The 24,127-nt window shown below is 34.4% G+C and overlaps 1 protein-coding gene across 6 annotated transcripts in view; it reads right to left on the bottom strand.

Annotated features, from left to right (window-relative positions):
* The window catches only part of MYCBP2 (MYC binding protein 2), a 251,054-nt gene that overhangs the window by 200,328 nt on the left and 26,599 nt on the right, over positions 1-24,127 (bottom strand). For all 6 annotated transcript variants that reach the window (XM_081045566.1, XM_081045567.1, XM_081045571.1 and 3 more), the window contains exons 3-8: positions 22,090-22,305; positions 14,117-14,270; positions 9,350-9,546; positions 2,292-2,534; positions 1,998-2,069; positions 845-941 (exon numbers count right to left, since the gene is read on the bottom strand). In XM_081045566.1, coding sequence (XP_080901692.1) covers positions 845-941; positions 1,998-2,069; positions 2,292-2,534; positions 9,350-9,546; positions 14,117-14,270; positions 22,090-22,305 — 979 coding nt within the window. The remainder of the gene's footprint in view (positions 1-844; positions 942-1,997; positions 2,070-2,291; positions 2,535-9,349; positions 9,547-14,116; positions 14,271-22,089; positions 22,306-24,127) is intronic.

The following is a 24,127-nucleotide window of genomic DNA, read 5'->3' as shown; positions in this document are numbered from 1 at the left end:
TTTTAAAAATTAAAAGCAGCCTGGGAGCAACTATGCTTCTCAAGAAGTAGTTCTCTATCATTTTCAGACGGTCTAGTATACAGAAGTAATATTGCTGCTTACCACGAAATTGATAGACACATTAAGCATTCAGGGTTTTAATATAAACAAAGTCTTTTAGGATGTATTAAAGATAAGAAAATTCAAAGACCTTACAATAGAGAATATATTATGCATTTGCCCAGTGTTCCACAAAATTTAAGATCCACTCCCACAGACAGCAGTGATTTAAGTGACATGTGTATGTAAAACCTCAAAATTGAAGCAAAATGAGCTGTCCCCAAAGTGCCTTATCAGAGTATAATTAAAAAGCATAAATGATGGAATTTTGAAAAATTCCTGACTCACTGAAATATTTATTTCTGAAAACCCTTTAAAATAAAGAGGAAAAACCAAAATGTACTGTTGTTAAAGTAAAAATAAACAAAAGGGTGCTTATATCAGGTTATATGAGAGCCAAAGTTGTGGTTTTATTAAGAGGAACAAAGTAACATCTAATTCAGCAGTTCACACTAACTGAGCAGCTCAGACAGTCTTGGTGGGGAGAGGGTAGTGGGGAAATCAGGCTGCAGATGGGCAAGAATTTAAAATCAAAGATTAAAACACTTATATTTCTGATGTCTGTTTTCCTCACATGCATTAACTTTCTATAGACTCTAAAATATTTTGCATGTCAAGACTTTTTTAACCCATTTGTAAGCAAGCACTATTCCTTGCTAATCACCTTTTGTATGTCTAAATGGCCTAACATGCATGTCTCTTAGATCAACTGTGAAGAAAACAAATGACAAGTTGCGTAACATACCTGGTAACATTACAGTACCATCTTGTTCCAGTGTTTCAGGGCTTATTCTTATGGCTGTCATGCTGTGGTTACTCACATCTCTATACAATAAATAACCCTGGTAACAACAACAAATTTTGCTATGTTACATATTAAAATATTTTTTTCATTACCAACTTAGCAGAAAAAGTAGCCATTCAGGTCTGTATTACAGTTTTTTGAGGTATAATGATACATCAATATTGAGGTCTAAAACAGATTAAAGATTAAAAATATAAGAATATGGGTAAACTTTAATAATTGTACACCACTGGGTATCAATTAATTTATTATATTCTCAGATACATATATTAGGCATTCTACATAGGACAGTACAAACATTTTGCTCAAAATTAATGTGTCACTTGCTAAGTAATGGAAATGACCAGTGTTACTTTAACAATATTTTAAGGAAAAAATAACTGAAATATTTAGGTTAATATTTAAAAATGAATAGAGGAGTGCTTTTAGATGGAGTGATATGCCACTGAACATATTTCTGTAATAATGTATTTTCCATGGCAGTATTTGTCAAATAAAGTACAGCAGTGGCAAATAAAAATTCAATGAGACATTTTAAACCAGATTAAGTGCTAAGAGACAATTACTGAGAAACTGACATTTAAAATTTTAATTTCAGAATCTTCCCAATAGTTGATATAAAAGGATTATTTTTCATGCAATAATAATTTCTTTAATTTTCAAAAGGCTTTCAAGTATCTTTTATTATTTGATGCTGGCAACGAGCTGTAAGCTGGGCAAGGGACATCTTGACTCTATATCCTTCCACAAGGGAACTTGGCTTCACCTCTCAGGCACTTACTTAAACAAGAAGTCCAACAGAAGACATGTTTATTCCCATTTTACAACTAAATCAGAGGATGAAATAAGTTAACTGAGTTGTCCAAAGTGTCACAGCTAGTAAGAAGCAGGGCCAGAACTAAAAGTAAACCTCTTATAAATTCTAAGCCAATGTTCCTTACACTACATTATACCATTGTTAATAGCCATATTATTAAAAATATATTGCATCTATTTACATAGAAATGATACGATTCATTGATTAAACAAGTACGAACCACATGTTTTAAAAGATGAGAAAGAGAAATTTGGTTTATCATGGATATTCTCCTACCTGAGCATACCCTAACCAAGACTTTTTTTCTTTTCTGTTTCTGATGCGAGATGTAGAATTGTATATATGACCCTGCAAAATAACAAAAATTAGTCTATTAACAATTTCATAATTAACAATCAATGAAAAAAATCACACAAATGGATGAATAACATTTAATGCACGTTTCCCTTACGATTTTCAAAGAAATACTATTATATCAAAATTAGGTGGACCTCTAAAAATGGAGCAGGAAACAAATTCGGTGTGGATATAACTTGTGCTAGGATTAAGAATGGTAAGAAATCACATTACCCTCACTGTTCCGCTGTATCCAGAGCCTATTTTGTACAGTCCATCCTTGCATAACAGATAAAGAAAAAATCCATCATTCTGAAGCAGACATTGATCATCTTCATCAACTGATATTTCTTTCAATGGCCACTTATGCATTAATGCTGCTTTCTTAATGCCATTGCTAAACCAGTCCTGAATTTGAATTTTGCCCACCAACACTGCCTGTACACTTCTCTGTAGTGAATTTAGAATCGTTGGCACCTATTCAAAAGAGAAGGGAAAAAAACAAAACGTTATTGTTAAATGTCCCAAACACAAAACAGACAAAATAAATATACTTCAGTCATATATCATCATTTGTAAGAAAATAAGTTGCTATAAATGCATCAAATGTAATGAAATACCTAGGAATAAATTTAACCAAAAAGGTGAAGACCTGTACTCTAAAATTATAAGACATTGATGAAAGAAATTGAAGATGACACAACAAATGCAAAGATACTGTGTTCATGTATTGGAAAAATTAATATTGTTAAAATGTCCATATTATCCCCACAAATCTACAGATTCAATGAAATCCCTATCAAAATACCAATGGCATTTTTCACAGAACTAGAATAGTCTGAAAATTTGTATGGAGCCACAAACAACACCAAATATCCAAAGCAATCTTGACAAAAAAGAACAAAGCTAGAGATATCACATTTCCTGATGTTAAAGTATACAACAAAGCTATAGTAATAAAAACAGTATGATACAGACACATAAATCAACGGAACAGAATATAGAGCCCAGAAATAAACAGTATGATACAGACACATAAATCAACGGAACAGAATATAGAGCCCAGAAATAAACCCACGCATATATGGTCAATTCATTTACGACAAAGGAGCCAAGAATATGCAGTGGGGAAAGAACAGTCTCCTCAATATACGGTGTTGGAAAAACTGGACAGATATATACATGCAAAAGAATGAAACTGGAACCACTTTATTATACCACACACAAAAATAAACTAAAAATGTTAAAGACTTAAAAATAAGATCTGAAATCATAAAAATCCTGGAAAAAAATATAGGCAGGTAACTCTTTGACATCCATCTTAGCAATGTATTTTTGGATCTGTCTCCTCTGGCAATAGCAGCAAAATAAAAAATAAACAAATGGTAAGGCGGGAGAGTGGTGGTAGATAACGGGTAAAAGGGATCCGATATGTGATGATGGAAAGAGAACTGACTCTGGGTGGTGAATACATAATGTGATATATAGATGATGTATTACAGAATTGTACACCTGAAACCTATGTAACTTTACTAACAATTGTCACCCCAATAATCTTAATTAAAAAAATAAAAAATAAAAATAAAACAGGGACTACAATAATCTAAAAAGCTTTTCAACAATGAAGAAAACTATCAACAAAATGAAAAAGCAATGTACTGAATGGTTTGAAATGATATATCCGATATCCAAAATATATCAAGAACCCATACAATTCAATAGCAAACAACAAAGAACCATCTGATCAAAAATGGGCAGAGGACCTGAATAAACAGATACCGTATTTTGCTGTGTATAATGTGCACCCACATTTTTGGCCCACACTTTCGGGGGAAAAATCTTTTGCTTTGATTTTTTAATTCAAATTTTTATTTGTTTATACTTAGATACTCGTTTTTTTGTATTATAAAGAAATTTTAGCATTTATTTTTTAACATTATGGTTTAAGAAATTTTATTTAACAACTAATTACAAAACACAAGAACGATACAAGGCACAAGAAATTTTATGTATCAGTAACAAATTTATAATATTTACGCATCATAGAAGGCCAAGATTTCTTCCTCGTTGCAAGTTCGTCTTAAGTTCAACAAAACTGATTATTATATTCCAGGGTATTATTTTGCATACGAATATCATTACTGATTTCCACAGTTACACTTTTAACTCATAAGTATAAATAAAAGAGTTTAAAACATTTGTGCAGGTAAGAATTAATACTAGCCATGTATAATGCACATCCTTATTTTTCCCTCATAAATTTGGGCAAAAACGTGTGCATTATACATGGCAAAATACAGTATCTTTCCAAAGATATACAAATGATCAACAAACACATGAAAAAGTGCTCAACATCACTAATCATGAAGGAAATGTAAATCAAACCCACAATGAGGTATCACTTCACACCTGTCAGAATGGCTATTATCAAAAAGACAAAACATAACAAGTATTGGCAAAGATATGAAGGAAAGGAATCCCTTGAACACTGTAGGTGAGGACGTAAATTGGTATAGCTACTATGGAAAATAGTATGGAGGTTCCCCAAAAGTTTAAAAAGAGAACCAGCATACAATCCAGCAATACTACTTCTGGAAATTGAACCGAAGAAAATGAAAACACTTATTCGAAGGTATATGCACCCCTATGTTCACTGCAGCATTATTTACAATAGTCAAGATATGGAAGCAATCTAAGTATCTATCGATAGATGAATGGATGAAGATGACATAGCACATATACACAATGGAATATTACTCAGCTATTACAAAAATGAAATCTTGCCTCTTGCAGCAACATGGATAGACCTAGAGCTTATTAGCTAAGTGAAATAAGTCAGAGAAAAAGAAATACTGTATGATTTCACTTACGTATTGAATCCCAAAACAAAACAGAAAAAGATTCATAAACAGAGAGAACAAACTGATGGTTGCCAGAGGATGGATAAAATAAAGGGGATTAAAGAAGTACAAACTTCCAGGTATAAAATAAATAAACTGCAGGGATGTAATGTACAACATAGGGAATACAGTCAATAATACTGTGATAAGTCTGTATGGTTATTGATAATCACTAGACTTACTGTGATGATCATTTTCTAAGTCAAATCACTATGCTGTACACCTGAAACTAATATAATATTGTATGGCAACCATATTTCAATAAATAAATTGTTCAAAATGATCATGTTTGTCATGTCAGCAAAAAGCATAAACTAGAAGTTCATCTATAAGATGCAAATCTCAAGCAGGTCAAAATAAAAATGTCAAATCCAAATAATATTAACTTGTAGTTTCGACCAAAAAAACACTGACATATGCCTCTTTCTCCAAAACACCAAGTAACCAATACTTCCTATTGTTTTAAATTTTGTGGACAAAACATACTAGATTAGTAAAAAGTATAAACATTGGACATAAATGAAATTAGTTTTGTATTAGAGTGCACACAAGCCAAATGGTATCTTTCATATGATACGGATAATCATGAATCTGCTTCACGATAATGAAGTGCAAAATTTGGTATAAGAGAAGCCAAGGCTGCTACTACAAATGAAATAAAATTTCCAGTGTTTTTGTTCAATTTTGCTTCTCCATTATGCCTATTACCCTTTAATATCAACAATTTTCCATGATATAAAAACTTAATTGTGCTAATAGCGTATTCATTCAGAATTCGTTTAACCAATATTTACCCAAGACTTGCAAAGTACCTGGGGTTGTAAAAGAAGTCCTCAATAGTCACCAGCATGGGACCAACACTCTGACACCAGAGAGTTTCTGTTCCTCATCTTTTGCCCCTTTCACCACCCAAAGAGGACTGCCACGTGTGTGATTGCAGGGCACAGCCCAGGGCATGTACTCAGCCATGGTTCTACATGGGCGCTGCCCACTATGGCAGCCACCAGCCATGTGTGACTATGGAGGTCCTGAAATGTGGTTAGCGTGACTTGAGAAACGCTTTCCATGTAAAATGCACACTGGATTTGAAGGCTTTGTATAAACACAAGAATACAGAATATGATTAATAATTTTATATTGATTACGTGTTGAAAATTTTATTTTTGATATATTGAATTGAGTATACAGTCTTACAATTAACTTCACCTGCTTCTTTTCACACTTTAAAGTGGCTAATAAAAATAATTAATTACATGTATGTATTACATTATATTTCTATTGGACAGCACTGTTCTAGAGGGCAGAACTTTCAAAGGGATAAATGACTGACCCACACTAACGTTAGCAGTTTCATTGGAGGACCTCCCTCCTCAGCAATCCCCCCCTATACACACACAGAAATATCTGCATCTGTGGGTCTTTTTCCATTCTTTCTCCAAAGTAGAATCTGCCAGTCTTTATCCTAGAAGGTAAAATAAGCCTCACTGTCAGTGTTCTGGGAACTTAGTGGTGATTAAGAAATTTCATCATCAATATGGAGACTTTCACTTAATGTCCATTTTCAGCCTGGCTCTTCAATTCCACTTTCAAATGTGCCTGGTTTCCCCTGGCCTCTCTGGCTCAATTTCTTTAAACAGCAAACCTATCTCTCAGAGACAGGAGAGAAGGACAGCTTCCCAGTTGGGAAGGGTAGAGGAAGGGCTCTCAGTTTCTCTACCTTTCATTATACAGATATCCAATCAATTTTTAGCACTTCCTTTCATCACTATTTTCTAGTAACTATTATTTCTAGTTCTGATTCCTATCTGGAGTTTTAGGGGAAAACCATCTTACTTGCTATGGGCATTAGCCCAATGAGGAATTTAAGTTTAAGCTTTCCCCAATTTCTATCATCCAAAAATGTGTCCCATTCTTAAAAGTTCATACTTAAAAATAGTTCATACTTATTATAACCATAGTGGAGACAAGGAGAGAGCAGAACTTAACATGCATCTTCAGCATGGCTCTGTTTCTCTCATGCTTTCTAACAGGGTACTAAAGTTTCAAGAAAATCCAGTGCTACAATAAGAAGTCTCAAATATATTCCTTTTCCTCTCTGATTGATTTTCACTCTGCAACACAGTGGCAGGGCCTAGAAAATTTATTCTGATAAACTGGACTTCCCTAACGTGAGAGTTCCATGTCATTCACCAATTCTGGAAAATCAGCCATTATTTCAAGTACTGCCTTTACACAAACCTATTATTGTCTTGCGGAACTCAGATTATACTAACACATTAGACTTGCTCATTCTCTATCCATGTTTCTTATTTTATCTTTCAAATTTTTTCTCTTTGTCTCTCTGTGCTGCATGCTGAATGATTTCTTCACTATTTCTATCTTCAACTATATTATCCACTGGTTAACTCATCATTTAGGTACTTAATTTCAATTATTTGGTTTTTCATTTCCAGGAGTTCAATTTACTTTGTTCCTGATCTGATTGCTTTTTACATTGTTATTCTTTAATAATACTTTTGACACTTTATTACTTTAACCATATTAAATAAATACATAAGCATGTACATACATACACATATATTTATATTCTATATCAAATAATTTCAATATATAAAGGCTTGGCAGGATTGTTTCTGTTACATGCTTTTTGTTTGTTTGTGAGCTTGGATGCACTGGTGTGTTGTCTATGGGAAGCCTTTGAAGTGTGGAGTTCACGCCACCAGAAAGATTTCAGTCTCCTTCAATAATACCCCTCCCAGTACAACACCCTTAGCCTACTTTAAATTCTCAGCTTAAGCTTTTTAAAATACGATAGGTAACAAGCATTTGGATCCCAAAAGAAGTTGAGATATTAGAGTTACACATTCTAAGGGAAGACGCTTCTCCCCTACTCATATCCTGGCCAAGAGAGTTTTGTGAAATAGAGGTGGCATGTGGAATAGAGGGGGCTAAATCATGAACATTGTAAGCCATGTTAAGATAATAGGCTTTAACATAGTGTTTGGGCTGGAGCTGGGAATACAGTGATGAGGCAGGTCTACAGAGAACCACAGCTGTTGGTTCAGGGGATCTAGTGGTTTTCTGCAGCCTAGTGCTTGAACATAACATTTATTCACTCAGACAGATATGCATTTAAGTCCTGTCTCTGGTATTTGACAGCCCTCTAAATTACAAGTCTACTAAACTTCGTTCAGCTTTTAACATTCCACTCTTACTATTATCTCCATGCTTTAGCACATGGATGCCAAGAACATCCTCTCTCTTCACCCCCAACATTAATACCTTCTCCCTCTGCACTGGCTCATTTCAACTCTTCCTTTAGCTTTCCCCTCATAGCCTCTGGGGTAAGTCCACACAAAAATAAATAATGTGGATTTCTAATAAGCTCATGTGTTTGAGGACACTATACTTCTAAAATTTGGTTATGATATCAGAATGTTATTTTGTTGAAATTTAAAAAGTATTTGTATATTTTAAGCATGTATTTAAATAAAAATGTTGTCAAACCATCACAGCACAGCTGTAGAACATAGTTTGAAAAGCATTGCACAGAGGAACTTCAAAATAATTAAGGATCATAAAAAGGGAAAAGAGAATTTCAGACAGGGCAGGAAGAGGGGGAAAAAATAAGAAAAGAAAATTAGAGTAAGGGGACGGCTTATGTTTGACAACGGGAGTTCAATACCTCTGAGTAAGTCATGGAAAATGACCCATAGACTCCTTCTGCTATCTTTCATCTGCTAATAACAGGATTAAGCAGCCCTTCCATCTGTTCTGAAGGTTTTCCAGGGGGCCAAAGCAGAGCATGTAACAGATTTAAAACTGAACTTCTTTTACTCAATTTCCAGAACCGTCCAAAGAACTAAATCAAGTCTACCTATAAGGAGGACGACATTTCCCACCACTAACAATGATGAAGAGTTTATTCCACAAATATTAAAAGCTGAAAATGTTATATATGAAGTTGAAGTAGCTCATGAATAAATCAATTCATAACAATCTATAATCAATCAATCAAAGATATAGTAGAATCACAACATACCCTTTTCTTTCAACACAGAAAAGATGTTTGGAAACTATGAAGGAATTCCATTCTTGAAAATTCAGGGCATGATGGGAAGTGGGGAAAGTCAGAGAGCAAGATGAGGCTGACAGAAAATTAAGCTAATGATTCGCATTTTTGCCAAATTTCATTTTATTATCTTTAATGCTATAGAGTTAAACACACATGTAGCTTAGTTCAAATACTGTAGATTATGTATATATCGACCTTGGACAGATCAAACCACAGTCCTGAGTGAGAAATAGCAGGGAATTCCTACTGACAGAAATTGAGATGAAATTACAATTTGGTACCTTAAAACTTTCTAAGCAGCTAGAAATATGAAATACCTGAATAGTTTGGCAAGCATGGCTGCCATTGTTGGTGAGGATAGCCGAGATGGCCTGAAGTGTCCTTCCTGTTTCTCCCCACGAAGCCACCAGACTAAAGAGGCAAGCACAGGAGAGTGCCGTCAGAGACTGTCCTGTGCTGTCATTCATCCCAGTACTTCGCACAGTGATTTCCAAAAGAAGCTGGAAGAGAGACTCTGCGGATAAAACAGAACTCAATTATATTCATTCAACATACAGAACATTCTATATCTAGATTTATTTATTTTTACCTCGCCTCATAAAAAAAATATTTAAGGTAACTTGAATACTTTTTTGCATTAGTTCCTTTCTAATTACCTTTCCCCCAAAAAGTTATACTATTTATACAAAAAGGACCTACAACATATTTAGTTCAACTCTTTATTTTTGAAAATAAAGAAATGGAATCTATCCAAAGTCATTTAAAAGCAACTTGCCTTGAGGTATTCACATATTCAAGAAATAGCTATCAAGTAATAGAATACTCATTACATTTATTTCACCTTTTAGTCTAGGAAGACTACAGGCTTCTTAAAATGTTAAGTGTCCAGAATATTACGTATTTACTTGCAAACAACAACAGAATACATAAGACATATGCTATAACTTGTTTTAATATAAATTTGGCTTTATGGCTAACATAACCAATGGAGGGCATATGCAATTCATTTGATACCCTAGAAAAATCTCCAAGTCAATACAACAGATATCCTTCTCCTTTAATGCATGATGAAATTGAGACCAGGGAGGTTAAAAGACATTCCCTAAATCATAAAGCCACTTAGTGGCAAAGATGAAAACATAACACATGAATGTTACATGGCCATCAGAAGTCTCCACACAAAATTCCCTCAACAACCCTGCCCAAGACTGAATCAAGACTTCTGGGTATCTCTACTGTAGAGGGAAAGGAGGATTTGAAAATCCTTAAAGAATGAATATTCAGAGACAGAAAAATTGAGAAAAAGTAAGAGAGGAAGAGAGGGAAAGGGGTGGGAAGGAGGAGAGCAAGAGAAAGAGAACTGATGTATTGAATTTCTCTGAAAACTGAAAGGCCACCTGTGGTTATCTTGTTAACTCACAGACCTAGGCTTCCTCTGTCTATTCCTCATCATCCATACTTAATTCTTAAATTCTTCCGCTTTGGCTTTCTAATCAATTCTTCCACTTTCTCTATCTCAACACCAGTTTCCCAATCCATGCTTTCACCATCTTTTTTTTTAAGTTTGTTCCTTTGCAGCGTCTCTTAACTGTACTACTAAAGTGTTCATAAATTAGCTCCTATACAGCCATTCACTTTGGCCCCCATACAGCCAAAGAGAATTTTTAAATCAAAAATCTGGTTTTCTACTTAATATACATTTGCTCCTTTGTTAATTCCTTTTTCCTCTTCCCTTTTCCTAATTCCTGCTCCTCTTCCTTTTTCCATTCTTTTTCCTCTTCCTAATTCCCGCTCCTCTTCCTTTTTCCATTCTCCCACCTTTCTTCACTGTCTCAATATCCTTCAGTCTTCCCTCTTTTCCATCTAACCTTCCCTCCACCTTTCCAACTATCCTCCCTTCCCTTCAACCTTTCTTCTATCCTTTTGTTTGTCCATCCTTCCCTACATCATTATGCCTCTTCATCGTTTATGAATATTCAGCAAATATTTACTGAATTCTTCCTGTATATCACGAACTATTCTAGGATAGGGTCGTACACTGGCAAACACGACAAAGAATGTCTCTGCCATCAAAAAAGTTAAATTCAAGTGGAAGAAACAGTAGAAGTGTTATAAAATAAAGAATTTAAGTGTAAGGAGGTAGAGGGGAACTTTCCATGTTCCTAGAACAATAACCAGCCTCCTTTAACGTGGCCTATAAAGCTCCTTCCTCACCTGTGGCGAAGCCCTCCCTCCCTTCACTCTTCTCATTCTAGCATACAGGCTTTTGTCAGAGCCTTGCTGCATGCCGTCTTTTCTGCCTAGATACTCAGTTAACTCCTTCCTACTCACCCTTCAAATGTTAAATGTTAAATGTTAAATGTTAAATGTCGTATCTTCAGGGAAGCCTGGTATAGACTCTCAGAATTCCCTTACTTTCCCCTATCCTATTTATCCACATTTGCAATCATACATGGGTCCAACTGCCTGATGCTAAGTCCCATAATAACAGTAACTGTCTGGATTGATTAACCCTGAATGATGTCCTCTTAACACAGAATATAAAAGGTGCTATTATACTTGAGAACATATAATCTATCCTTAAGCTGAACATAATAATAGATAGAGGGAATACTTTTCTAAACTAAACAATTTGTAAACCAAATCCAAACTAACCAAATCCAAAGAGAAGAAGCTTGCAAAGAGAAGAAGCTTGGTGTATAATGTCAAGCTACTCCAATAATCAGAGTGATACACATATACATATATTAATAGATAACATGAAAAATAAAGTGGAAAAGAGTATAACTAATGTGATTATGATATTAGATCAAAGGAAAAAAGCTGAGACATATTTCAATAGAAATTTAGTTTTAAAGAACCAAATCACTTACATCTTTGATCTGATTAAACAGCAAAAAAATATGAAGTGATGGTAAATCCCTCAACAGAAAAATAAGTCAAAGCACTGACGTGATCAGAAGTAAGCATTAAAAGAAGAGATAACAAAGACAGTACAGAAACATTTGAAACTGTTAACAAGTGTCCTTCGATAGATGATTGGCTAAAGAAGATGTGGTGTATATACACAGTGGAATACTACTTGGCCATAAAAGATGAAATACAGCCATTTGTGAAAACACGGATGGATCTTGAGATTATTATGCTAAACAAAATCAGTCAGACAGAAAAAGTCAAGAACCATATGACTTCACTCATATGTAGGATATAAAACTGAGAGCAACAAAGGAACAAGACAAACAAATAAGGAAACAAAAACTCATAAACAGAGTTTAGTGGTTACGAGAGGTTAAGGGGGAAGGGGGAATAGTAGAAGAGGGTAAAGGGGATCAAATCTATGGTGACGGAAGGAGAACTGACTCTGGGTGGTGAGCACACAATGTGATATACTAGGGGTGCCAAACAAAATGTATGCACGACTTGTATTCATCTTTTCTTATCACTATATGTGATTATAATTTTAATACAGTCTATTCCTTTCTTAAAATGTGTACTATTTTTTTGGCTCCCTCTGTATAGATGATGTATATAGAACCGTACACTTGAAACCTATGTAATTTTACTAACCATTATCACCCCAATAATTTTAATTTTAAAAAAAGAAAAAAGAAACTAATCAGGTGAAAGTTTTCATAGCTCATTAATCGAAAGCACACATTATAATTACAAACATCAGTATTAACAAAAGATCTATTTTGTAAAGAATAAAAGGGAATATTTATGTATAGATTGAACTGACAAAAGACAAGAGAAAGGTAGACCTAGGAGGAAAGACATGATTAGGTTTTAGTGAATATTTTAAATATTTCAATTATTTGTTGATTGACAAACCAAAGCTAAGAATAACTGGCAAACTATGCTTAAATCAAATTAATTAACTAAAATCTTCAGTAAATGCCATGAAGCCAAGTGTGCATTAGTGCAGCACCATAGTAACACGATCACTGGTGCTAATAACCAACAAGGAGAACAGCTTTTATTTGGTAGTAGCATTTAACAACACGGGGTGCCTTTGGAAGGGTTGAGTGGGTTGTTGGTTTTAAAAATCCTCAGCTTGTTTTCATGGCCAGCACGCCCTTTCCCTACTAAAATAAAACAAAAAAATCAAACACAAAAACTAATCATCATATGTGACCCCAAAAAAGCACAATCTGACATGTAATTAGGTTCTCACATGCGAGTCTAATAAAATCCAAACAGGCAAGGAGAGAAAAAGGACCCAACTCTAGTCCAGACAGCAATGTGGGCTCAGGACCAAAGTATCAGCATCACCCAGAAAGTAACTGCAAATGCAAATTCTTGAGCCCCAGACCAACACTAGGGAGTCAGAAACTCCACAGGTGGAGCCCACGTGATTCACTCTGACACAAGGTAAGGTTTGAAATTTAGAAAAATCTAGACTCTGACAAAGACCCATAGTTAGCATCAGAGAAAAGCAATTAGCCAATTTCACAATTATGCCTTCATCTCTATTTCTATTTTTTCAGACCTCCTATCTTGCTTACAGGATTATGTGTTACACCTAAGTCACACGCATGAGACTGGTATTCACAAAACTCAAATACACTTTACAAAAAGCAAAGATTTTTATTTAATGGAAGTTTCTACTAATTCAGAAGCTTTATCTATAACAAAAATTGATTCTTATTTATGATGAATTCAAAAGAAAGCCCTCTTTGTTTAGAAACTTATTGTGTTGTTTAGGTTGGTAGCATTTATTCCCTTTTTCTTACCTTTTTAACTATACAGAGTAACACATAAAGTTAGAGAAAATCAATGTGAGCTACGTTGGCCAAAGATTTAATGAGAATAATTTAATAGTGACTATAAGGCTTGAAGCTATTTCTGGGTGCCTAGGATTTGTTTTGCATTTTCCCCATCATTACAATAATCAAAACATACCTATGCATGAACTGTAACTCTTGAACCATACCTCCAGTAAGACATAGCAAAATACCTTAAAATTTATACGCCTGCTGTTTCAGTGCCTAATTAAACACAGACTGCATGGTAGGCATCTGTATGTGCTTCGTAAGAGAAGCTGTTTACATAAAAGGCTTCATTCAATGCCCCTGCGCTCTTACCTAGGACCTCAGGTGGTTCTGACTGGAGGCCTTCTGGCTGCTGACCCTGAAGCACGTTCAGCAGGGCTTGGAGACTCCTGAGGCACAGGGATGGGTGAGAGAATCGCGTCTCCTTGATCAACTCAAAAACTTCACAAAGTCCAACTTCAATGATCTATTTAAGATGAAAAACAAAAGTATACCTTATTAGCATGTAAGCTAATAGCACTTCCCAGGCAGTTTAACGGGTGCAGCTTATTTCCACAGCAAATGATTAAGGCTGCAATATCTAAAACTCAAAACACAAAAAGGACACAAATTAAAAAAAAAAAAAAAAAGACCCAGTATGTTTAACTTCAAGATTTAGAAAACCATCCAGTTACACTGAAGATTGAAAAATAGTGCACTGTTTATAAAGTTGTTTTTAGCATAATGAAGCCATAACAAAATATGAAAATTGTTTGTAACAGTGAACTGGATACAGATTTCATTCACTCAGAAAAAATAAACTATTAATTTACAAAGTTCATTTGGTCTTACTCAAGCAAAAATCAGCATTCTTCGGTTAACAGTCATGTCAATTCTTACCTATAGCCAGAAAAAAAAGTCAACATAGCACACACAGTGAAAAGATTAAAGTAGGAGTTTTTCATCTTAGCCTTTCCTATAATGGTACAATCATCATATTATTATTTATAGACTGTGTCCCAGCTTCTTGTGGGATTTATCATGAAAGGAATTTAAAACTGCCTAGCTAAAAGATCACTGCTATTTTTACTTTAACTATCTTATCATTCCTTATCAGGGCCAAGAAAAATTTTATTCGGTATCTAGCAAAAGATAAATAAATCTGTAAAGAGTGAGAAAGAAATGTGAGGAACTGGTATAAGGCAATACCTTCAGAAGATCAATATAACAATAGACAATGAAATTCTATTTCTCAGTCATTGCCAACATTTTGAGAACCAAATGTATAAGATCTTTTCAGGAGGTGTTAAATTACTTGGAGAAATAAGTAACATAAAAAATTAAAATAAGACTAATTAGTAGAAACATATCAAAGCATTAATTCTATTGGACATAACAATGAAAGAATATTCTCTCTGCTCAGAGTTGTGCATTAATTCATATATATTACATAAATATTTCTTAAGCACTTCTTTTGTGCAACTCACTACAATGGGTAAAAAGGTATATTACACTAGACCCTGTCCTCTGAGAGTTTATAATCAAACAGGGTAAATGAACCTTGTGTATAACTCTTACCCAGTCCAGACCTCTGTTATAGCATTTATTATGCTATAGTGTAACTGACTATTTTTGTTTTCATTTTCACAACTAAACTGTGGTTGCCTTATAGACAAGGAGCATGTCTTGTCTTAATTAGTTTAATATTTCCCATTAGTAGAACAGTGCCTGGCACATGATTGACACACAATAAATACTTGTTTAATTACTCTCTCAGTTGTGTGCTAAAAATAAGTGCAACTCAGAAATATATTTTCCAGACAAGAGTCAAATCTTGCAGGCAAGTCTGGTATAGTTCTGATTACCATTTGCCAGGTTTCTGGAAAATATAAATACAACTGAGAAGTCAAAATAACTAGTAGAACTATCTTTAGATATCTAAAATCCTAGCAGATCTGATTATAACTAAGATTACAAAAATGGTTGTGTAGAGTTTCAATTGGTTAAATGAACTAAGCAATGAAAATTTTCCATTTGATATAGTTTCCTTTCCTGGAATAGACTAGAAAATAAAAACATGCTGTCCACCTTTTCCATCTGCTTAGGTACTTACAGGAAACATATCTGAAGTCAAAGATCTCCTAAGTACAAAATGCAGCGCTCTATTCTCAGGCCAGTGGGAGACTATTCCATCCCATCAGTCTGTAAGATTACTTCCTCTACAACCACCAATCCTGACTTCATTATTCAAAGAAGATTCTTCACAGATGATATTTTTGGCTATGATTTGTTTATAAGTTTGTTCAATACAGCAAGTATTGAACTTTTCCAAAAAACAGTAAGGCTACTTACTCAACAGGTTCCTGAGTTGTCTCTCTGATAAGTTTAAGGTGTAATAATAAATATATGACAACAGGCAACTCAAGTATGCTGCCTAGGAACAGAGCATTAGATGATTTTAGTGAGACATATCCACAAAACATTAGTCATGAAGGTCCTGACAAAGAATTACTCACCTGCCCTGGTTAACCACTGTGGAGTCTCGCTAATTATCTATAGTAGCTTAGTTCACTGTAGATTTTTTTTTTAAAGGGGGAAAACTAACTCATTTCCGAGCAGTCATATGTATTCAATATACAACAAAACAAAACTCAACCTCAAGTTTTCCAATCTATTTAGCTTCGAATTATTGAGCAGAGGAACAAAACATGTTGTGAAACAAGGTTTTTTTCTGAGGTTTGGCTGAGAGTGTTTTACCATATGTAGGAACTCTAAAATTACACTTTACACTCTGAAGCCTGTCTTATGGTCACTGAGAAGACATTATACTTTTTCTTCCCTCAATATTAGGAAGAGTATAAGAAAAAAACAATATGCTGTGTCAAATACAGTGTGATTTCACTCGTGCAGAAATAAATACATTTGAATATGTGTATATAAATTACAGTAAATATTTTTTGGTTAATAGGATTTCAGAAATAATTTCTAATTTTTAATTTACGTTTCTTCTTTATGAAAAATATTCTGCATTTTTCAAATTACAATGAATACGTACTGCCTTTATAATTAGCAAAATAAATTAATAAATGTAACTTTTAAATAGAATAGTTCACTATAATAGTCAGATAACACACTAAGCTTTAATACTTTCAATGATAAACCATAACTAACCACTCAACACATAGCCGCCACTTACCTTCAGAAAATAGCTTTTGTAATTTTACTGAATTTCACCTTTACTGTTGCTTTCAAATAATTAAATTCTGAAGGCTCTCTATTATACCTGAAAACACACAAAACCCAACTAACTACCTGATACAGCCAGTCCAATGTTACTGCTAGGAAAAGTGAAATAAAAATGATTGTGGCCAAAGAAAAATGACCTAATGAGTGTTTCAAGGTTTTATTTTGCTCTGCTAGAATAATCCATTTCCATAGGTGACTTTATGATTTTACTAACAAGTGTGAACGTAAGAGTTTAACAACATCACATTTAGATTTAATAATAATAAACTCTTTGCCATTAGAAATTGTATCTGATTCTATTACAAAGTCCTAGAGTCAGTTTTACTACTTCCAAAATACACCTGAAGCTGAAGTTGAATAATACTGAATGTCAACTATAATTAAACACATACATATGGTCACGGGAGGTGGAGTACAGCATAGGGAATATAGTCAATGGAACTGTAACAGCCATATTCAACATCAGAGGGGTAGCAGATTGGGGGGGGGGGTTATCACCTTGTGAGGGATGTAAATGTCTATTACATTGTTTTGTACACCTGAAACTAAAAAATAAAAAAATAAAAACAAAAATACTCAAGAGGACACCAAAAGTAGATTTTTATATATTACTATAGAGTGATGTATAACTGCTTTGTAAAATTTTTTGTATAAAGTAGCTATTTGGTAGGGACAACATTTACAAATAATAATAAAACTCTAGAGGCTGAGAGGAAGGGAGGAGTTGGAGGCAACGGCAGCAGAGGCAGCAGGGGAGGAGGAAGCTAATTTAATTTCAAACAGTGTTCTTCAGCCCACTTTCCCAATCCCATCTTTAGCAGAATTTTGTTTCAACTTCTGCCACCACACTGTGATAACTCCCAAATCTGTATTCCGTGTTAGGACCTTTCTTTTGAACTTCTAACTAGGACCTTTTTTTTGAACTTCAACTCTACAGACACCTCACAGCTACCTCAACTCAGTATGGCGGAACTAAACTTACTCATCTTTATAACAAAGCCCTGTTTCTCTTCCAGTTCTCCCTCTTTCGGGAAATGCATTACCCCCCAGAAACTTTAGAAATATGTTTAGATTCCACCTTCACGTTCAGCCTTTATATCCAACTCATTACCAATTCCTAGTAATTATGCCTCCTTAACGTTTCCTGTATGCCTGACACTTCCACTACCCTAATTCCACCCCTCACTAACACTTCCTAGACAGCTGCAATGTTAACTGCCTAACTGGTCCCCCTCTCTAATTTTAACACGCTCTTAGGTATTAGTCTTACTAGCACCCGAATAACTTTACTAACATACAAGCCTGATCAAACTCTTTTTCTTAAAATCTGCAATAATTCCAGTTCACAAGACAAAACCTAAAAATGGTTGCACGCCACAGAAGGCTCTTCCTGACGGAGCTCCTGCTCTGTCTCTTGCCCTCTTCACCTTCTCAAGCCAAAATAGAGCACAGGTACTTTCCTAATGAAGCTGTTCCCTCTGTCTGCAAATGCAGCTTCAGTCAATGTTGCATCCTTTCTCCCCCGTGTGTTCCACTATACCTAGTATGTCCTATCCATCCTCACGGCACTAGACGTGCCTGCTGTCCCTGCTAGGGAAGGGACTGCGCCTCATCGTTTCGTTCATGATCTAACATAATACTTGCTATAAACTCAAAAAGAATGTGCTGAATTAAGAAGGAAATAAATGAGTTTATATAAGTCTACCTCTTTTAACAAAATATGTGGCATCACTAGCCTCAAACACGACTAGATGGGAGTATAAATCCTAAATATTAGTATTCAAAATTACGTAGCTATAAAATTTGGAACTCTTTAGTGGATCTGGAAATTGGATAATGAAAGACAGTTTGGGCTGTGTAAAAACTGTGTTTTGGGGAAAGAAAATTTCTATAGAAGCATTTACGTGGAGGAAGGAAGTCCTTTTCAAAATGTCAATGATTAATGATCCACAAAAAACAAAAAGCAAAACAATGTGATAAGCATAACGGTCAAATTCAAATTACCTTTTAAAATTCAAAAGGGGGAAAAATTGTGTCAAAATGATACTTCAACAACACATAAAAATGATCTGAATTATGTGAGAGAAAAAATGAGAAGAAAACTCAGGTGAGGAGCAAGAAAGCAACAGCCATACAAGCAGGAGGAGCAAGAGATGAAGAACAAAGAAAAGGAAGGAACTGACATAAAAGAATAGCATCAGGAGCACATGTCAACATTTCCCACCTGCCCTCAAATTCCCATCACCTCAAACCCTAGAGACCTCATCATCTCTTCTTTTGTGTCAATCCTTAGATGGCTGCCAAAAACAATATGCCCTAAGCCCTAGCCCTAACCCATAGCATTCTACGGCTCTGCATAATATCATCACTTCCTCCTCATCTCACTGATTATCCATAAGTTTCACTCCCTTGGATATAAAGTAGTTCTTAATAAATTAAATACTTCATTGATAAATTGAAAAGTAACTCAAATTCATTTGCAACTACACATTTTTTTGTTTGCACCTAAGCTGATACAACTATAGTTATCATTTATTGAGCAGGCATACATTCAACATTTACTAATTCATTGAAACCTCACTACAACCCCATGGGTAAGTATAATCCCCATTTTATAGATGTCAAAACTGAGGCACAGAGAGGTCAAATAATTTTCTCAGTTTCACACAGCTAGTTATTTTTAAGGGTGAGATTTGAACTTAGGCAGTTTGACTCTACTATCCATGTTCTTAATCAGTATATCCTGTTTCCTGACGAGTCAGTACTTGATGAAAAACTTATTACTTGGGCTATCTGGTTTTCTTTTAATTGTCTTTAAAAGATCCATTTTTGACTGCGTATCTTTTGACACTGTTAATAATGCTAAAAAATGCTGTCTTAACAATATCTGATATTTTAACTCTTTAATACGTATTTAATACTCATTAAAACCAGTCTAAGAATCAGTTGTTCTTGACTGTGCAATAAAGTTTAATTTAAACGACAGTTTACTATTCAAAGATGTGTGAAAGATTTCTCTGGGTTCTTATTTTCATTCCCAATACTGACCTTAATCTGGGATCTGGGTGATTAGTATTGTGTGACTCACCCACGTGTACAATGGAATTCTTATCAAAAGTGTACTACATAAGTGTTACAGCCTTATATCCTAACTTAATAATATATTTTCTCTCAACCTCCCTAACTAAGCATAAGAAATCAGAATTAGAGACCATGATCTCCTCCTAGAGGGGCTCTCATGGGAAAGATGAGCCAGTTTGTTTTAGGTTGAAGAAAGACGCTAGTAGAGAAGGTACCATTAAGGACCCTAGAAAGAAAGGGGCAAAGGAAAGGAGAGGGGGTGCCAAGAGGAGGCGATAAAGGACACTAGAACATGGCTGGTTAAGAGGCTGAGGAAAGTCGCAAAACCTCCATTACCCTATGAAATCGGAAGCAAGCCATCTACTGAGAATCCGGTGAGAAGAACCTGACAGTAATGATTAAGGACAGCGTGCACTTAGGAACAGCCATCATGAAATGTGTGAAAGAAATCAGATCAGGAACACGGGTTCTATCTTGGCTGCTATTTCCAAGTAATAAAAAAATATATTTACATGACATCTTGTGTATACACGTGAAGACATTTTCAAGGCATAGTTTTAAGATACTAGTTTAGTAAAAAGGCAATATACATGAATCATTTATGAAAGAAAATCATTTAAAAATGTCTATATTTAGAAAAACACAATATGCATAAACCATTTATGATAAAGGTACCATTTTTAAATGATGTCTATTTGTACCCATTCTTTTGTTAGAAATACTAACTATACCTACTATATAGGAATATATATATATATATATGTATGTGTGTATGTATATATGTATATATATGCATATATATATGTGTGTGTGTGTGTGTGTATATATATATATATAAAACATTACAGTCTTGAAATATACCAATACTTAAATAGACAGGGTACCTTAAGTTTGTTCTACTATACTACATGTTTCTACAACATAATATATATATATACAACACACATATATATATACAATATATATATACACACATATATATACTATATATACTATATATATACAATATATATACATATATATACAATATAATATATATACGATATATATACACACATATATATACACATATATATACAACACACATATATATATTCCTATATAGTAGTATTCCTATACATATATATGTATGTGCGTGTGTGTATACATACACACACATAAAACATTACAGCCTTGAAATATACCAATTCTTAAATAGAAAGAGTACCTGAAGTTTGTTCTACTATACTACATGTTTCTACAACATACATTAACTTATATGCCTCTGGTAAATACGGGAGTGATAGCAGAATAATGTGGATTTTCTGTTGGTTCATATTCTTTTCCAGGGCAAGGGGAACCAGAATAGCAAAAGTACAGAAAAGGCAAAAGCTCTCAGCTCAGCCGCAGCACAGGCAGGAGCCCTTCTAGTTCTATTTCAAGAAAAATAAAAATGTATACCTGTGCCCAGAACTCCCTCCTGGGAAGGGAGCACCCCAGCTTTCTGTGGCTATTGGCTTGTGGTAGCTTGCACTTCCTCTTGGGCCACCTTAACGGCAGTCCATGGGCGCAGAGCTCCTCTTCCATCAGCAACGACTCAATGCCTTCAAGCTATCATTTCCACTCTACTGCTTTTGTACATTTTTTAAATAATTGTTTTATTTTTTAATTACAGTTGATAATACAATAGTATATTAGTTTCAGGTGTATAACAGTGATTATACATTTTAATCGCCCCTGTTACAGACTCCAGCCTACTGATTCCCCTGCCTGAGCTTTCCAAGTGCTCCCCACTGAGTTTCCAATTATTGACTTTGCTAGCACTGCAGTTAAAGTTGCATAGAGCTTTCCTGCTCTGCCCCAAATCTATTTTTACTCATAAGCCATGTTATTTTTAGTGCAGAATTTTATAAAAAGCAAACTATTTTAGTAATGCAATAATATGTACTATAGCCAAAACACCCACAGGTTATGCACCTAAGTGGAACTTAGTGACTTACCTTTGGAAGCTTTATTGGGGGCTCTTTGGATTCCTCCTCTTCATCACTATCTGACTCTCCACTCTGCACTGAGTTCTTAGATGCAGCTGCCAATGACGTTTCCTTTTTCTGCCATTCCAGAACACAGTGGCGTACATTGCAATAAATATTGAATGCAGAAGGATTGCTATGTAATTTGATATCTGGTATGATTACTGTATTCTCCAAGTTTTCGGACTGAAATGCAAAAGATAACATTTCAATTTCATATTCTTTTCTACCATCAATTCTCATGTTAAATAAAAAATGAAAGATTAAAATTAGACATGCTAGATGGCTTGTAGAAGTCACATAATTTTCAGAGCAAAGACAATCTAAATCTGTTGACTCAACTTATAGTGTCCTTTCTACTATACTGCAGTACTTTCTGAGTAACAGCAATAACCCACTTGACAAGGGCTGGAAAGGGGCAGGCAGAGAACTTCACAGGAACATCCTTTTATCCTGTGATAGGAACAGAGCCAGCACAGCTTAACTGCTGCGGTATCCAAAAATATTTGGTACTTTTCTAAGGGACATCAGATGTATTGTAGAGTCTTAATGACCTATTACAAATGTTGGATTACACTCTGATTTCTTTTTTTAAAAAGTAGATATGCTAAAAGTAGATACCCTGTTTCCCCAAAAATAAGGCCTAACCGGAAAGTAAGCCCTACCATGATTTTTCAGGATGACATCCCCTGAACATAAGCCCTAATGCATCTTTTGGAGCAAAAATTAATATAAGACCCAGTCGTATTTTCAGGGAAACACGGTATTAGGACTTAAACAGAAATTAGGACTACAAAGAAAAACCCTTCATTTTAGTCAATTCTTCTAATTTCATTCCATTCAAATAATGGTAATGCTAAGAAAACTGCAGATTACGGACATATGCTTTCCTAATGCTCTGTTTTAGCTATCAGTCTTGATTAATACTAAAAATCACATGCTTGGTAATTCAATTGTTAAAACTAAATAGTCAGTTTCTGTTTTGTCCCAGCATTTCATTCATCAGACCGCAATCACACTTTTGATATCAACATTTATATTAGAAATATACAGAATTGGATTAAGATATTCTACAAATGCAAGTTCCAACAATTGGAGTATGTCCAGGAACTATCCAAGATAAATAAAATGACATCTCAAGTATCAAAAATGCTTTGTCTCAAAATTCTATCCTTCTTAAATAATTGGGGGAAAAACTGGAATACTCCTTGTTAAATAAAAAAAAGTACTAAAGTTAATTTACATATAATGGGAATATATCTTCTAGAGATATTAAAAACAAGCAAATATTAGCAATCCAAATCCAGCAATACATAAAAAGATACATTACGCATGATCAACCCGAAAACAAGACTGGCACAACATTGGAAAAGCAGTATAATTCCCCACACCAACAAAAATAAGAGAAAATAAATAAGATACTATAAAGATGGAAAAAGCATCTAACACAAATAAAATACCCATTCATGATAAAAAGCCTAAGTAAATGAGAATTAACAAAACTTGATAAAGGATATCTATGAAGTACCCACAGCTTACGTAGTAAAAGACAATGCTTGTACCCTAAGATTGCAAACAAGACAAAGATATTCTCAGAAATTCATTTGAACATTGTACTAGATATGCTAGTGCAACAAGCCAAGAAAAAGAACTAAAAGGTATAGTTAGAAAGAAGTTATCTTCCAGAAAACAAATGCCTTTATTTGCAGAAGACATGTGAAAAATCTTAAAAAGTCTGCAAAAAAGCCACTAGAAATAATGTGTGGATTTAGCAAAGTCACAGGATACCAAATCAATATACAAAAATGAGTAATATACCTACATACTAAGAGTGAACAACTGAAAAATGTAATTTTAAAGTAACAGTATAAAGTTAATAGACTGGGAGACAATATTTGTAAACCACATATCTGACAAGGCCTAGCATCCAAAATATATTTTAAAAATTCAAAACTCAACAGTGAAAAACAAATAAGCAATCCAGTTAAAAAACGGCCAAACGACATGA

This window comes from Rhinolophus hipposideros (genome assembly GCF_964194185.1).
Source record: "Rhinolophus hipposideros genome assembly, chromosome: 4".
Classification (NCBI taxonomy): domain Eukaryota; kingdom Metazoa; phylum Chordata; class Mammalia; order Chiroptera; family Rhinolophidae; genus Rhinolophus; species Rhinolophus hipposideros.
This window is presented reverse-complemented; position numbering and strand designations above follow the sequence as displayed.